We start from the raw sequence: 17,297 nt of genomic DNA, 5'->3' as shown, positions 1-17,297 counted from the left end.
ATTAAGAGTTATCTGGGGTCTCCAGAAATAAATGGGTACTTATGTCCAATTTAAAGTCAGTTACTTAAATGTCTTGACATTGGCTAAAGGTCAACTTGATTCCATGAAAAAATATTAAATGAAAATTTAATAAATTATAATATCGATATTACTGCTGCAAAAAGTCTCTAGACACACCATAGGAAGTGCTCTTTGTTCCTTAGCATTCATGTGTGTATTACTGCATGCACAATGTGCAAGCATTATAATCTTTCTTGAAACAATAAGTTCATGAAGAGCATACAAACTGAGCAATAGTGTTGCGTCCTACACATTCTTGTGTTTAATCAGACTACATTAGAGCTGTATGTATCCAAGTTACCTGCTGATGATGTTACCACAAAGTGAAAAACTTCATGAAAACGCTATTGGCAATGGTATCTCTGGTAGTCCTAAGAAATTAACTGCTATGTAATCCCACAACTCTACTACACCCCACTATTATAACCAAATGTCAGTTATATTTATTAGCTATTGCAGAGGACACCTGTTGCAGCTCAGGTGGAGAAATCACTGGAAAACCCAAAAGCTGATAATTACCTTTGGTACCCATGCATTTGCCCAGACATCGCAAAACTGGAGCAGTATAGGCAATACATCATTGATCTGTGCTGTGGGAGGTGTCACAATACATGTAGAACAGACAGACCTCTGACAAACCATATTTAGAGAACTGTGTTGGAGCAAGAGCGACATTTGGCGACAGTGTGGTCATTTTCCTTCCTTGGGGTGTGGACCCTAGACAACAGCATGCACACCACACTGATTCAACAAACTGAAATCAAATTTTGTACCAGTGCCATAATGATATCTACAAGTCCAATCTAAACTCCACAGGAAACCACTGGGGCAAACTGGAGTATCAGTTGTGTTCCAGGTCCCATGTCACCCAAATGTTCAGCGAGACTATTTTGTATGGTTCATAAAGAACAGAAACAATTCCACCTATTCGTCATTTCGATACCGCACATGCTGCCATTGTGACATGTCAACATAAACCAAAAAATTTATATTTAACTTTTCACAGTATTGTGAATTTACACTAATCTGTGCCACACACTAAAATCATCTGAGTTAACAGATGGAAAGTAAACCAGAAATGGGAATTCGTTACTGCAACTTTGTATTATTGCAGCCAATTTTTTTTTTTTTTTTGTTTCCTGTGAAACTGCTTGACCCAAGAGCTAAGGAACAATTACACATGGTGCATATGCATGTATGTGGGTGAGTGCACACATATATCCTCCTAAGGAACACTAAATCATAGTTCTTCACTAAATCTTAGTACTTCATTGTTCCACATAGTATGTGACAATGACATTAAAATAGTAAAACATTATCCGATTAGCTCAAAGAAAAGTTGAACACTTTCCATGAAATGACTAACCAACTATTTCGACAATTATCACTCAAATGTGCAACTATGAACCAAATGAAACAATTAATGTTCAAAGTCACAAGTCAATTCCCATGAAAATTGCATCCTGTCAGGTGCTCTTATATTTGTGATTGAATCTTCTCCTACAACTCACATCCACTTCTGCCAGTCACACACAACACTTAACATGTATCAAATATTTATTTAATGCCACAGGAATTGGAGAAGTAGCTGCATTCTTTTGTAACATGCATAAACAGCAGCCACACTGTACAGAAGACGTATGAGAAAAATAATAAGGGTTAAGGTAAGTAAGAGGTAACAGTAAAACTCTGATGCCTATTTCCCACTTAACACTAGCTTCCCACATGAGTACACATGGACTGGAAAATAGCTAGTAATTCATAATGGGTCGTGTACATAAATACCACTTAAAAGTCACTTCACTCCAGGGAGATGGATGACTTTATAAAGATTTGGATTGGATTGTTTGGGGAGGGGGGGGGGGGGGGGGGGGAGGGAGACCAAACAGCGAGGTCATCAGTTTCATTGCATTAGGGAAGGAAGTCGGCCATGCCCTTTCAAAGACACTATCCCGGCATTTGCCTGGAGGGATTTAGGGAAATCACGGAAAACCTAAATCAGGATGGCCAGACGCGGGATTGAACCGTCGTCCTCCCGACTTTATGAAGAGCAAAAGTTTTAGAATACATGGCAATAACACAAATTCTTTTGAAGTAAGAAAGGAGTACAGCAGAAAATCTGAAGACTTCGGGAAAATGACTTATCTGATTACCAGATTTGAAGTAACTGGGTTATTTAATGTGGAGATTGTCGGAAGTTGAAATTCTATTAACCCCTGACCCACTGCACTCAGTACATACCAAAACAAAATGTTTTACAAAATGTTCTGGAATACCGATTTTTCACATAAATGTATGACTGTATTGGATACAACAACTACAAATCTCAAGGAGCACACTGACATGAACACAACTACAAAATTTGAATCCAATTAAATGCCACTGACAAAACTGTCATCTGAATGAGAATATACTTACAGAAGGTGTTAGCTGATAAGCAATAAAACTTTTCAAGCCCTTGAGTTTGGATTCCTTTTTAGGTGATGCTACTTGGCAATTGTACCTCTCCTTAATAGGGTTCCACATTACTCCATCTTCTGTTTCCTACAGCAATGTAAGAACAATAAAATTACAATATCTCCATTTAATGTACAACACATTTTTTATAATACATATAATCCTAAGATATCCAAAAGGTTTAACAACTAATTTATTAAATTCAAATAAAATGACAAATTTATTTACTTTGTTACATATATCAGCTCTGAACCAGTAACAATGATAAATTAAGTTCAGTGTTGTTTATAGATAGCAATAGGGAATTAGACTAAATGGCATTACACTTTATGCCAGTACTGTACTTCACCAAGACTTAAAATTCATGTACTACATTTCAGGACCATTGATCATAAGCAGTTACTCTACTTTTATGGTTGGTTGGTTTAAAAGAGGGGGGGAGGGGCGGGTTCAGTGAGTTCATGCATTATAAAGAAAAATCTGAGCACAGCTTTGTGTGGATAAAATTCAGTTACTTACATATATGAAGACCCTGTCGGTGTCTGGCACCGACACCTTTACTGTGCCAAGAATGTAGCTCTCTCCACCAGATTTAACAAAGGTAGTAAATCTGTTGAAATTTTTTCTTCCCACAGTGCCCTTATTATCCATTTTACCTACACAAAATTAAAGTTTTGCTATCAATAGAAAACAACAATTTAAAAGACAATGATAATTTATGTTAAATATTTTCAAAGACCACTTAAGAGAATGATATTAATTGCAACAAAACTTCATAAACATTCAAAATTACTTTCTAAAAATGAGTCAGTACAGAACTGTGATGTTAAAACAACATACGAATGATGATATGAAGCAGATTGGGGATAGGAGACAGTTTAAATCAAACGAAAATGTTAAAATGAACAAAGTATGCATTTTTTTAAAAGTGCTGATTTTACAGAGATTTTTTAAAAGTATTGAAAAACCAAATTATGAGAGAAGGGAGGGAGAGTAATGATAGACCAATGTCAGACAACAGGCTAGAGCATGGTGAAGTGTGCTCTCTACATCATGTTCAGAAGACATTTTAAACAACAGTCTACAGAGATCTCAATTACACAGGCAGTTTTTGGTAGAGCCATACAGTCCATGTTTTACACAAAAATTACAGGCAGACGGAGAGAAGAAACCTTTACCTCATGGCACACACATTAATTTAATTCATTTTAAACCTATTTCTCAAACACTTTGTAGACAGCTTTCCCCCAGATACAAACCAAAATAAAATCATATGTAAGATGCTGAAAAACTGGATAACACCAGCAATTAGAATATCATGGAAATACAATTGGAATAAAATGCAAACTTTACCTCGAAGAGAGGGATCATAAAAAAAGATACTGTAAAATTTTTAATTGTGTAATCAAGATGACCAAAATATGCATTATACACAGCAAATTAACAGATCAAATAACAAAACAAACACTGAAAGTAAATTTATAAAATCTTAACAGACAAACAATTAGAACAATCAAGCCTAACAGTTCATGGAAATGGGACAAACAAGAATAATCTGAAAAGGGCAGCCTCAGAATTCAATTATTTCTTTTTCACTGTAGCTGAAAATATAAGAACAGAAAACAATGCCTTCCTCAGAAGCCACAAGACTAGTGAGTCTTACCCAGCACACACTATCAATGCCACTGCACTTCAAATCCACAACAACAATGAAAACTATAAAAATCATGAGATCCCTAAAAAGCACCAGCTCTTCTGGATACAACTAAATTCCAAACAAGGTATCAAAATTATATAGTGACAATCAGCAACATACTGTGCTATCTGTGTAACCAATCTATGAAAGATGGTGTATCTCCTTCTAGATTAAAACATGCTGCAGCGATGCCAATACACAAAGGTGCTGAGAGACATGTCATATCTATCAGCCTATATCTCTGCTGACATTTCTTTCAAATATATTTCAAGGGGTGGTGTACAACAGGCTATATGTACACCTAACACAAAATGGCATACTGACAGCCTCCCAATTTGGCTTTCATAATGGGCTCTCCCTAGATAGCAATATTAAGTCTCAAAAGAAATTCTACATGAAATGAAATGTGAGGATTTTCTGTGACCTTACTGAAGCTTTTGATTTTGAAACATAATACATCAGTATAAAACTTTTCACATTCTGACAGCAAAGAAACCACCTTTCTTCTACAACAAGAATCAAAGAGTCACCCTAACAGGTGCAGGTGGGAACAACAAAATCTGAGTAGGGACCTATTAACTATTATGTTCCCCAGGGCTCAATTCTTGGACCACTGGTCTTCTTGGTATACATTAATGACCCACCAGCATCTGTAAATAACAAGGCAAATACAATAATGTTTGCTGGTGATGCAACTGCCTTTATCATGGGCATGACATTCTCAATACAAAAAATCTATCACTTAACATTACAAAAACAAATTAATGCAGTTTCAGATAGCAACTTAGAATGCTTTCCACTTAGAGCTATTTTGCCCTATGTTGATAGGGAAATAATAAAATCAAATTTCACACATTTCCATTCTGAGCTCTTGTGGTATAATATTTTGGAGAAATGCAGAAAAGTCAAACTTTTTCAACTACAGAAAACAAATTGTGAAGATCTGTGGGGTTATTAATCAGATATCCTGTAGACTTCCACTGAAGATCCTGGGGACATTGACAGTCACCAGGCAATATGTCTATTCACTGATGATACTTGTTTACAAGAAATATTCCCAAACTTGACATTCACAATTAGCATACGGCAAAAGCAAAGCCTTCACAATGACTCAATAACTTTCAATATATTGCAGAAAGAAGTTATTCGGTATGGAAATAGGTTTACAATGAACATAGAAAAGGATACTGACAACCTGCAAATATTCAAGAGGAAACAAATAATTCCTCATAAAACAAAGGGATGTAAAAGATGTATCATAAATGATGGTGTCAATGTACATCATTATTCTGTGTACGTTATTATTGTGTGCCTTGCATGTATCTAGACTACAATATTGTTTTTTCTCCATGCAAAATCTTATTCTTGGACTTGTCCAGCATTATTTGCACAAAATTTAACAGCATCAGATAAATACAATATTTCCCTCTCCCCCCTCCCCTGATGCACAGTCTGGTAAGCAAAACCTCCTTCCACTGACGAGGCGGACATGAAGTTCGCCAAGCTTTTGTGGTCAGTTTGAGCGACTGCAGATTGTTGTCAGACACCTGCAACCATTCAGTCACCCACTGACGCATGATGCATCTGTCAGAAAATGAGATAACGGCATGCAATGGGATGGGACATTGATGGACAGCACCATCCCAACATGCTTCCTTGGCAGCTTTATCAGCCATGTCGTTACCCTGTATCCCAACGTGGCCAGGTACCCAGCAAAAGATCACCTCCTTGCCACAACGTTGGAGCCGCTGTAAGCAGTCATGGATGAACTGAATCAGCAGGTCTACCGGATACATTTGGTGAAGCACTTGCAGTGCACTAAGAAAGTCGGAACAGACAAGAGAACTCGTATGGTGATGTCTGTGAACCCTCTCCAGTGCCATTAGAATGCCATATAACTCCGCATCATAATTTATAAATTGTTCTCGAAGACACACTTTAAAAACCCTATCAGGGAAAAACCACAGAACAACCGAGAGCATTCCCCTGCTGGGATCCATCTGTATAAATAACAATAAAACTATGGTACATACTTAAAATAGACAAAAACAAAGTTGTAAAAACCATATCTGGGGTACAATTTTTCGGGTACTGTGTCAAGCTTAAAATAACTGTGGGCCTCCGAAGACACCAAGGCGGCAGTGCGTTCCACCCTTGAGTGTGTATTTTCATGCCCAAGAGACCCAGATCCTTGAGTCAGGCCGTAGCACGTATACCAAATGGCTTGGTCGCTTGGGGCCAATTCCTGAACAATCGTTCGAAGGCGTGTTGGATAACCGAACTAAATGCCAATGACTGGGGTGATGCTGAGATTTTCAGCACCTGTCGAGCCAGAAGGTTATGTCGCTGAATCCAGAGTGGTGGTTCACCAGCCTCTGCACACAGACTCTGAACTAGGCTGGTCAGAAAGGCTCCAGTCGATATCCAAATCCCTGCATGGTGGACAGCATCTAACATCCAGAGGTAGGAAGGATAGGTCGATCCACAGACCATGCTGCCATAGTCTAAGCGTGATCGAACAAATGCCATATAAAACTGTAGGAGGCGGGAGTGTCAGCTCCCCATGTTTTTCCGCCGAGGCATTTTGAAATGTTCAACAACCAGAAGCCCTTTGTTTATAGGTCTTTCAGGTGTGGGAGCCATGTTAATTTCGAGTCAAATAATAAACCCAAAAAGCGCAATGTGTCTTGAAAAAGTAGAACACAGTCCCGCATTGTAAGCTCTGGTTGGTTAAAACTCCGACGGGCACAATTAAAATTGACACACACAGTCTTCTCAGGTGAGAACCGAAAACTAGTTGTCTGGGCCCAGGTTTCCAGCCTCCTAATGGTTAGTTGTAGCTGCCTCGTCGTCGTCTTAGGATCAGAGGAAGAGTAGAAGATTGCAAAGTCACCCACAAACAGAGCATTTGACAGGGCTCCCGACTGCACAGGAAATGCCATTGATAGTGGCAAACAATGAGGACACTGCCCTGGGGCAAACCATTCTCCTGAACATAGCAATCAGATATGGTATCACCGATGCGATAACAAAAACACCTGTCCTCGAGAAAGGATTGGATCAGAAGCGGCAGGCATCCACATAGTTCCCATTCATGAAGTTAGTGAAGGATGTTGTACCTCCAAGTAGTGTCATATGCTTTTTCGAGGTCAAAAAACACACAAACTAAATGGTTTCGGCATAAGGAGGACTCCTGTATCACTGTCTCCAGTAGAATTAAGTTGTCAAGAGTGGAACAGTAGTGCCTGAAACAACACTGGGAGCGGCTCGGGTAACCTCGGGATTCAAGCAGTCAGACAAGGCAGCGGTTGACCATGCAGTCAAGAATCTTACCCATACAACTAGTAAGGGCGGCACTCCGGTAACTGTTAAGGGCGCCTGGTTTCTAGAATGGAATTAAGATTGCCTCCTTCAAAGTCGTGGGGTACTGTCCATCAAACCAAATCTGATTGAAACAAGAGAGAAGCTGACCTATCACTTCAGGGCACAGATGACAAAGCATGGTCTAATGGATCTCATCAGGTCCTGGAGCAGTATCTCTGGCTGCAGATAAAGCTGATTCCAGTTCCCACATGGAGAATGGAAGGTTGTAGACTTCTTCATTACACGAGAAAAAATTTAGCTTCTTCATCTCTGCAGTCTGACGGAATAGCGGAACAGCAGGAGCTTGTCTGGATGACTTGGTAACAGTAAAGAAGCGTTCAGCTAAAACGTGAGCCATCTCTTCTGGCGTGTCCACCAAGACACCATTATTTGACAAGGCCCTAAGGGGATGTGGACTACCCTTGCCTGAAATCCATCTTATTGATTCCCAAACGCATGCAGCAGAAGTGGACTGATTAATGGAACTCATGAATTCCCTCCAGGAAGCCCTCTTCCGGTCTTTGCTCACTCGCCTAGCATGTGCTCTCACAGACCTGAAGACATGAAGATTGTCTGTAGTTGGACACCATTTGAAGTTCCAAAGAGCTGCCCGTCTGGCCCTGATTGCCAATCGACAGTCGTCATTCCAGCAAGGTACAGGCCGTCGTCAGAGGTGGTTACTAGACTTGGGGATGGCCTCTGCGGCACCCCTTTGCATCTCACGAGTGATATGGGCCACCGCCTCTTGTGCGCAATCCTTTCATTTAAAAATAGCCTGTCAACTGTACTGTAACCAATTTGCCCTTTGTATCATCCACCTGTGTGGTCTCCTGCTGGTCACTGTCCTAGACAGCAGACAAATCCACACTGGGAAGTGGTCACTAGAATGTAAATCTGGAGCCATTTCCCACTTAACTGAATCTGCAATAGCTGAGGAACAAATGCAAAGATCAATAGCTGAAAAAGACCCAGTAGCTGTGGAAAAGTGAGTCATCTGTACCGCATTCAGAAGGCAGGTATCTTCAGAATGGCGAGTTGCTCGATCAGCCGACCCCTGGATACAGCTGATTTTGTCAGCTGAACTAACATCTGTTATTGGAAAGGCTATACGGTCAGTTTTGATGTGTTCTTACTAATCATTAAACATTCGATACAATGAAGGAGGAGGAGATTAGTGTTCAACATCCCACTGACAATGAGGTCATTGGAGACAGAAAAAGCTCTGATTAGGGAAGGATGCAGCAGGAAATCAGCCACACCCTTTCAAAGGAACCATCCCGGCATTTGACTTAAGCGATTTAGGGAACTCACGGAAAACCTAAATCAGGAGGGCTGGACATGGGTTTTAAGTCACTGTCCTGAATGCGAGTCCAGTGTGCTAACCACTGTGCTACCCCGCTTGGTACACATCAAAGGACAACACTAGTGATTGGCTACAAAAAGACAAGGTCAGCCCTCACAGCTTTACATCTGCCAGTATCTCTCTTCTATAGACTTCAGAAAGATTTTTCCACATGTTTAATTGGACTAACACTCCCAGGTATGCACCGTTTTCAAACTTCCTGGAATATTAGAACTGTGTCAGACTGGGATCCGAATCTACTACGTATGCAGGAGTGTGAAGTTCAAGGGTAGGGAAGAGGTACTGAGCAGAAGTAGAGCTATGAGGGAGAGTCATTTTAAGGCTTCCAACTGCTTTAGCTATGACTGACAACACTATCATTATTTCACATTGTCACATCCAGGAATTTTACCACCAGATGATGTACAGCTATGAATCAGTAGTCCACTGGTAAGTTTGCTGCATGTTTATATTTAATGAAGTTGAAAACTTAATTTTTTTTATTTAAGTACTTGCTTTTATGTCTACATGGTTAAAGCCCTGTCAAGGATCGGTGGGCATTTGTGCAGTCTTGTGGTTGACACTGTACATACAATTGTAATTTGCAGAAAGTATGTTGCAGCTGGTACTACACATTAAGTTGCTACTACAAATTGTGAACAGTACAATCTTGTCATAACTGCCTCTGTCTCTCTTGAAAAATAACACTATCTCATGTAACATACTCCATCCTGTCAGGCAAGAATTAAACAGTCACAACTAAGGGCTCCTTATGAAAGAAGAATACTCCACTGCAGAGTGAAAGATTCGTTCTAGTTGGGAAATTAGAGTTTGTCAATGGTCCTGACTAATGTAGTGCAATATACTGCAGATAGAAGCAGTATTCCAATATAAAGACAGAGAGAGAGAGAGAGAGAGAGAGAGAGAGAGAGAGAGAGAGAGAGAGAGAGAGACAGAAATTTGAATTCTTACAAGAATTTACCAAGGGTAAATCTGCAGAACTCTGTATTTTGAACAGAGGCATACAATTTCACAAGACTATATCTTCTATATGAATTACGACAGACACTTGCAGCAAGTTTTAACATACGTATCAAAACAAATTCTACCTTGGCATCAGTATTAAGTTACTGCCAGAGGCCTCCCTGGCACAATTAGCTCACGTGTTCATTACCCAATGTGCACCGAATCTAGACAGCAATAATATGGCAAGAAAAGGCTGTTTTGCATTCCTTATTTTAACAGCAGCATTTCAGTTACAACCGTGAGGCACTATTTATGTCAAGAGTATGGCACTACATTGGTCATAAGGGGAGTACAGATATCTCACTGCATTAACAACTTCCACAGTAGCTCGATCCGCAGTGATTTTTGTTATTGGGTGGGGATGGGGAGAAAGGGGGTTGTGAAACACTCCATTTATGTGTCTCCAATATATATGAGTGGACTGCAGCACGATATAGCAATCACAAGACATGCTCGCGAAAGTATGAGTTGAGTTTCATTACTGTCTGGATGCTTGTTGTAAGTTCAGTTGGGGAGGAGGAAGGGGAGAGGGAGGGGAGAGGGAGCACATTAAAACAATTGTGAAAGGTAAATGAAAACTTTGAACCTAAACTTAACTGTAAGAATTACCACAAGGTATCACACAAAATCACATTTCTTCATGAAAGTAAAAACATATTAGTCCCATGCACAAGTTAAAATTTACCCAATGTATCCTCCTTCATTCGTGTAAGATATAATCTTGTTAAACTATTTTTAAGCACAATGTATACTCAGTGAGGAATCTAATAATATTCCACTATATGTTACAGACTGCTTATACAGGGTGTTACAGAAATGTACGGCGAAACTTTCAGAAAACATTCCTCACACACAAATAAAGAAAAGATGTTATGTGGACATGTGTCTGGAAACAATTTCCATGTTAGAGCTCATTTTAGTTTAGTCAGTATGTAATGTACTTCCTCGATTCACTGCCAGTTGGCCCAATTGAAGGAAGGTAATGTTGACTTCAGTGTTTGTGTTGGCATGCAACTCATTGCTCTACAGTACTAGCATCAAGCACATCAGTACGTAGCATCAACAGGTTAGTGTTCACCACGAACGTGGTTTTGCAGTCAGTGCAATGTTTACAAATGCGGAGTTAGCAGATGCCCATTTGATGTATGGATTAGCACAGGGCAATAGCAGTGGCACGGTACGTTTGTATCAAGACAGATTTCCAGAATGAAGGTGTCCTGACAGGAAGACATTCAAAGCAATTGATCGGCGTCTTAGGGAGCACGGAACATTCCAGCCTACGACTCGCGACTAGGGAAGACCTAGAACGACGATGACACCTGCAATGGACGAGGCAATTCTTTGTGCAGTTGATGATAACCCTAATGTCAGCGTCAGAGAAGTTGCTGCTGTACAAGGTAACGTTGACCACGTCACTGTACGGAGAGTGCTACGGGAGAACAAGTTGTTTCCGTACCATGTACAGCATGTGCAGGCACTATCAGCAGCTGATTGGCCTCCACGGGTACACTTCTGCGAATGGTTCATCCAACAATGTGTCAATTCTCATTTCAGTGCAAATGTTCTCTTTACGGATGAGGCTTCATTCCAATGTGATGAAGTTGTAAATTTTCACAATCAACATGTGTGGGCGGACGAGAATCCACATGCAATTGTGCAATCACGTCATCAACACAGATTTTCTGTGAACGTTTGGGCAGGCATTGTTGGTGATGTCTTGATTGGGCCCCATGTTCTTCCACCTACGCTCAATGGAGTACGTTATGATTTCATACGGGATACTCTACCTGTACTGCTAGAACATGTGCCTTTACAAGTACAACACAACATGTGGTTCATGCACGATGGAGCTCCTGCACATTTCAGTCTAAGTGTTTGTACGCTTCTCAACAACAGATTCGGTGACCGATGGATTGGTAGAGGCGGACCAATTCCATGGCCTCCATGCTCTCCTGACCCTCTTGACTTTCATTTATGGGGGCATTTGAAAGCTCTTGTCTACGCAACCCTGGTACCAAATGTAGAGACTCTTCGTGCTCGTATTGTGGATGGCTGTGATACAATACGCCATTCTCCAGGGCTGCATCAGCACATCAGGGATTCCATGCGACGGAGGGTGGATGCATGTATCCTCGCTAACGGAGGACATTTTGAACATTTCCTGTAACAAAGTGTTTGAAGTCACGCTGGTACGTTCTGTTGCTGTGTGTTTCCATTCCATGATTAATGTGATTTGAAGAGAAGTAATAAATGAGCTCTAACATGGAAAGTAAGCGTTTCCAGACACATGTCCACATAACATTTTCTTTCTTTGTGTATGAGGAATGTTTCCTGATAGTTTGGCCGTACCTTTTTGTAACACCCTGTATAAAGGCAACTCAGATTATTCCAAATGTATGTGAGTATAAGAACACCACTCCTTCAACAGTCTAGTAATGCAACAACTTATTGATGAAGCCCATTGTATAAGAAAATACTGAACGGCTAATAAAGATTCTTATTCTTAAAATAGAAAGAACCCTTAGCATACAGTAAATTTAAATTACATTACGTTACAAATGCTTAATAAGTCTCTCAGATCATCAATATACATTTATGAGGATATTTTCCCAAAACTGAAATGAATAATGTTATCAGCTTCTTTTACGTTATAAAAGATGTAAGCAAGGAAGTACTAAGATTAAGGTTAATGTATAGCACACGACAATATCATCAGGGATAAGAAATAAGCTCCAATGGTTCCGAAATGAGAAAAGAAATGTACAATGTCCTTCGCAAAGGGATGATCCAGGCATTTGCTACAGTTTATTAAAACAATGGCAACCCTAAATCTGGCTATCCAGATGGAGATTCAAAAATCCCCTCTTTGCAAATGAGAGTGCAGTGTCTTTACCACTGCACCACTTCCATCCGTAAAACACATAAGCACTAGCAACACAAACTGATTCGAGTGCTCCCAGGGATATAACACTGGAGACAGATCTCGGGCTTACACAATGAAATGTATCTTATTCAAGATGAGTTGCTTTCTTCCACATCATTGTTCTATCTGCAGTATCTTGTTTCAGGGTTCTGACATTCAGTTAACCTGCTGCTCTTTTACATCATACTTCTTATCAATACTTTTTTCCCCTTTGTTCTTGTTAAAGGAATGACTCTTTCAGAGCTTGAGTGTGTTGTTCTGCGGTTTCATGTTGGAATTAATCTTGCACCAGTTCTGGTAGTTAACTTTTTAGCTATCACCAATGTGAGGCGCCCCACACACACACACACACACACACACACACACACACACACACACACACACACACACTATGAGTGCTACACAGATGCGTCCAAATAAGCACTACTTACCCATTGAACTAATATCCCCAGCACTTCCCACTTTGTGTATATGAGTTGAGGGTGCATTAGGCGGCCCACCCGATTGAGTTCCACCGCCTTCCGAGTCATCATCCCACTCATCATCCCAGTAATCATTTCCTTCAAATGACTGTAAAAGAAAGATATAGACCCAATGATGGGTTTTACTTTTTCAAAACTGCATCCACATTGAAACACACACTTACAGAAACTTGTGTGTTTATATGACACAGCTTTGAGTCCTGTATGATTAACACAATCAATAAAAGAATCACTTCATTTTAATCATAGCAACAGAAGCACATTGAGCAAATAAAATGTGACATCATAGAACTGAAAATATAACTACTCATCAGTTAATCATAATAATGAAAATTGAGTAAAATTTCCATATGCAAAGAATGTCTTACCTTACAATCTCTAAGAAATAATTAAAACAGGAATTTTAAATCCAAAAGGTGGTAAACGAAGTACCTTAACACAGTTATCACAGACTCACAGCACAAAAAATTTAAGACTGGATTTCAGTGCTTTTTAGATTGAAAGCTAAATTTGAGCATAGAAACAAAATAACTGCACAGGTCTCAAAATTTGCTGAAATTTCTTTACAGTTTCACTAAGTATTATTAATCCAAGAGGTATTACAGAGCAGATTTTATCTTACCACTGATATATGACTAATGATACTGATAATCCTAAAGCATACGCAAGTTTATTAACACAATTCAGAAAGTATTATCTAACTGGGCATATACAGGGTGATCAATTTTTAACACAACTGCTTTCGTAGTGTACAGGTGGGTGGTGGGCAGGTTGCTTCACCCACAGTATGGGTGACAGGAGGTCTGCAGTAAATACAGTTCGTCGCATCATTTATTTCTAATATATGAAAAGTAACACTTAAAAATAAAAGTGCTCATGTAGAGCTTCTAAGGAAACTGCTCAAGTCAGAGTAACAAAGAAGCCCTAAGTTGTTATTGATAACTAACTATCTTTAAACACATCACGTATTTCCTACAACGATAAGTTGGTTGCATGTGCTGTCGCAGAGTTCTGCTGAAACGATGTGAAAACATTTTTTCTCAGTTAATTCGGGGGAGGAGGGTGGGGAGGGGTGGGGGGGGGGGGGGGGGGAAGGCCCCAAAATGTTTCCACATATCTCTATTCCTGGAAGAAAAAATAAACTGGGCCTATTACACTCTCACCACTAAACCACTAATAGCACACCACACTCCTATTTTTCATCACGCAGGGGTGCCTCGCATATTATATTCACATTTTCAGAACACCAATAATAGTTCTGTGAATCAATGTATTCATTTCCGTAGAACCACGATTTGTCTGAAACTAACGATAGGTGAGGGTCAATTTCTCCATCATACACCCTGTGCAAAATCCATTTCAAAACCGAATATTTTTTTTTTTTTTTTTTTTTGCAGAGTCAGCCAGTTTAAGGACGTGCATTGCCGTTACTTTAGAGAGGTGTAATTTCAGTAACTTTGTAGCCATTTGGACACAGACATAGGAAATTCCCATTTGCTGAAAAATATGTCTAATTGATTTTCTAGGAGACCTTTTATATATACCCTTTCACAAACAGAATACCTGTATTTTGCCATTTCACTGTACACACTTTCACTCAATACACAGTATTGTGGCACCTAATAAACACGTGCTATCAGCACAAATAAGGGCTTGTCGTGGAGGTCTTCAGTCCAGAGACTGGTTTGATTTGTGGGGACTTCAATGTAGATTCTCTGAAAGAGGGTAATAGGAAAAATGACCTTGAAGTATTACTCGGTTCTTTCAATTTGACACCCGTTATTGATTTTCCTACTCGGGTGGTAAAGGATAGCAGCTCACTGATAGATAACTTCTTTATAGACCAAGATAAGTTTAACCAGATAAATGCTCAGCCTGTTGAGAATGGTCTTTCTGATCATGGTGCACAGCTAGTTACAATATATGACATAGCTCCATTCAGCAATACTAAACAGTCCTCCAAAGTAGTACGTTCAGTCAACGATTTAACAATTGCAAATTTCAGGGAAAGCCTACAGCAGTTAGACTGGGATGAGGTGTACCGTGAACCTGACGCCAATTTAAAATATAATTTATTCCATGACATTTTTGTAAATGCATTTGAAAACTGCTTCCCCAAGAAAATAGTTAAATATACTCGTAAGAAACCTTGTAACAAACCATGGCTTACTAAGGGTATAAAAATATCTTGTAACCGGAAAAGAGAAATGTATCTGACAGCAAGAAAGAGTAGTGACCCAGAAACTATCAAAAATTATAAAAACTACTGTGTTATATTAAGAAAAGTTATTAAAAAATCCAGGAATGTGTGTATCATGTCTGAAATCAGCAACTCTGATAATAAAATTAAAACAATTTGGAATATTATTAAAAGAGAAACAGGTCAACCAAGAGCAGAGGAAGACAGTATTACCATCAAATTGAATGAAAACTTTACGAACAAAAAGTCAGAAGTTGAAAATATTTTTAATAATCATTTTCTAAATGTTGTGGATATAGTAGGATCCAGGTGTTCATTAGAAGATGCTAGGCTGTTAATGGAAGAGGCCATACCTATGCAATTTGATACAATTGAAATCTCACCCACTTCTCCCTCTGAAATTAGGAAAATAATAAACTTGCTTAAAAGCAAAAACTCACATGGAATTGATGGCATTTCCAGCAAAATACTAAAAGCTTGTTCTCAACAGATAAGTAAGATTCTCAGCCACCTGTGTAATAGCTCTCTGGAACAGGGCATTTTCCCTGATAGACTGAAATATGCTATTGTTATACCTTTGCATAAAAAGGGGGATAGATCTGATGTCAACAATTACCGTCCAATCTCCCTTCTAACAGCTTTATCCAAAATTTTTGAGAAAGTAATGTATTCAAGAGTAGCTTCACATATCTGTAAAAATGAAGTACTAACTAAATGTCAGTTTGGTTTCCAGAAAGGTTTTTCAACAGAAAATGCCATATATGCTTTCACCAGTCAAATTTTGAATGATCTGAATAACCGAACACCTCCCATTGGGATTTTTTGTGATCTCTCAAAGGCTTTTGATTGTGTAAATCATCAAATTCTGCTAGACAAGCTCAAGTATTGTGGCATGAGTGGGACAGTGCACAAATGGTTTAATTCGTACCTAACTGGAAGAGTGCAGAAAGTTGAAATAAGTAGTTCTCGTAACATGCAAAGATCAGCACATTCCTCAAACTGGGGAACTATCAAGAATGGGGTTCCACAAGGGTCAGTCTTGGGTCCTTTGTTGTTCTTATTATATATTAATGACTTGCCATTCTATATTCATGAAGAGGCAAAGTTAGTTCTCTTTGCTGATGATACGAGTATAGTAATCACACCTGAGAAACAAGAATTAACTGATGAAATTGTCAATACTGTCTTTCAGAAAATTACTAAGTGGTTCCTTGTAAACGGACTCTCACTGAATTTTGATAAGACACAGTACATACAGTTCCGTACAGTGAATGGTATGACGCCATTAATAAATATAGACCTTAATCAGAAGCATATAGCTAAGGTAGAATATTCCAAATTTTTAGGTATGTCCATTGATGAGAGATTAAATTGGAAGAAACACATTGATGATCTGCTGAAACGTTTGAGTTCAGCTACTTATGCAATAAGGGTCATTGCAAATTTTGGTGATAAACATCTTAGTAAATTAGCTTACTACGCCTATTTTCACTCATTGCTTTCATATGGCATCATATTTTGGGGTAATTCATCACTGAGGAATAAAGTATTCATTGCACAGAAGCGTGTAATCAGAATAATAGCTGGAGTCCACCCAAGATCATCCTGCAGACATTTATTTAAGGATCTAGGGATATTCACAGTAGCTTCTCAGTATATATACTCTCTTATGAAATTTGTTATTAACAACCAAACCCAATTCAAAAGTAATAGCAGTGTGCATAACTACAATACTAGGAGAAAGGACG

General features: G+C 39.2%; 1 protein-coding gene across 1 annotated transcript in view; it reads right to left on the bottom strand.

Moving 5' to 3' along the window:
- LOC126470664 (sorting nexin lst-4) overlaps window positions 1-17,297 on the bottom strand; it is a 98,795-nt gene that overhangs the window by 38,988 nt on the left and 42,510 nt on the right. Inside the window, exons 4-6 of the mRNA XM_050098658.1 lie at window positions 13,299-13,437; window positions 3,037-3,173; window positions 2,479-2,604 (exon numbers count right to left, since the gene is read on the bottom strand). Of these exons, the coding sequence (XP_049954615.1) occupies window positions 2,479-2,604; window positions 3,037-3,173; window positions 13,299-13,437 (402 nt within the window). The remainder of the gene's footprint in view (window positions 1-2,478; window positions 2,605-3,036; window positions 3,174-13,298; window positions 13,438-17,297) is intronic.

The sequence above is a fragment of the Schistocerca serialis genome, chromosome 3, assembly GCF_023864345.2.
Source record: "Schistocerca serialis cubense isolate TAMUIC-IGC-003099 chromosome 3, iqSchSeri2.2, whole genome shotgun sequence".
In the NCBI taxonomy this organism is placed as follows: Eukaryota; Metazoa; Arthropoda; class Insecta; order Orthoptera; family Acrididae; genus Schistocerca; species Schistocerca serialis.
This window is presented reverse-complemented; position numbering and strand designations above follow the sequence as displayed.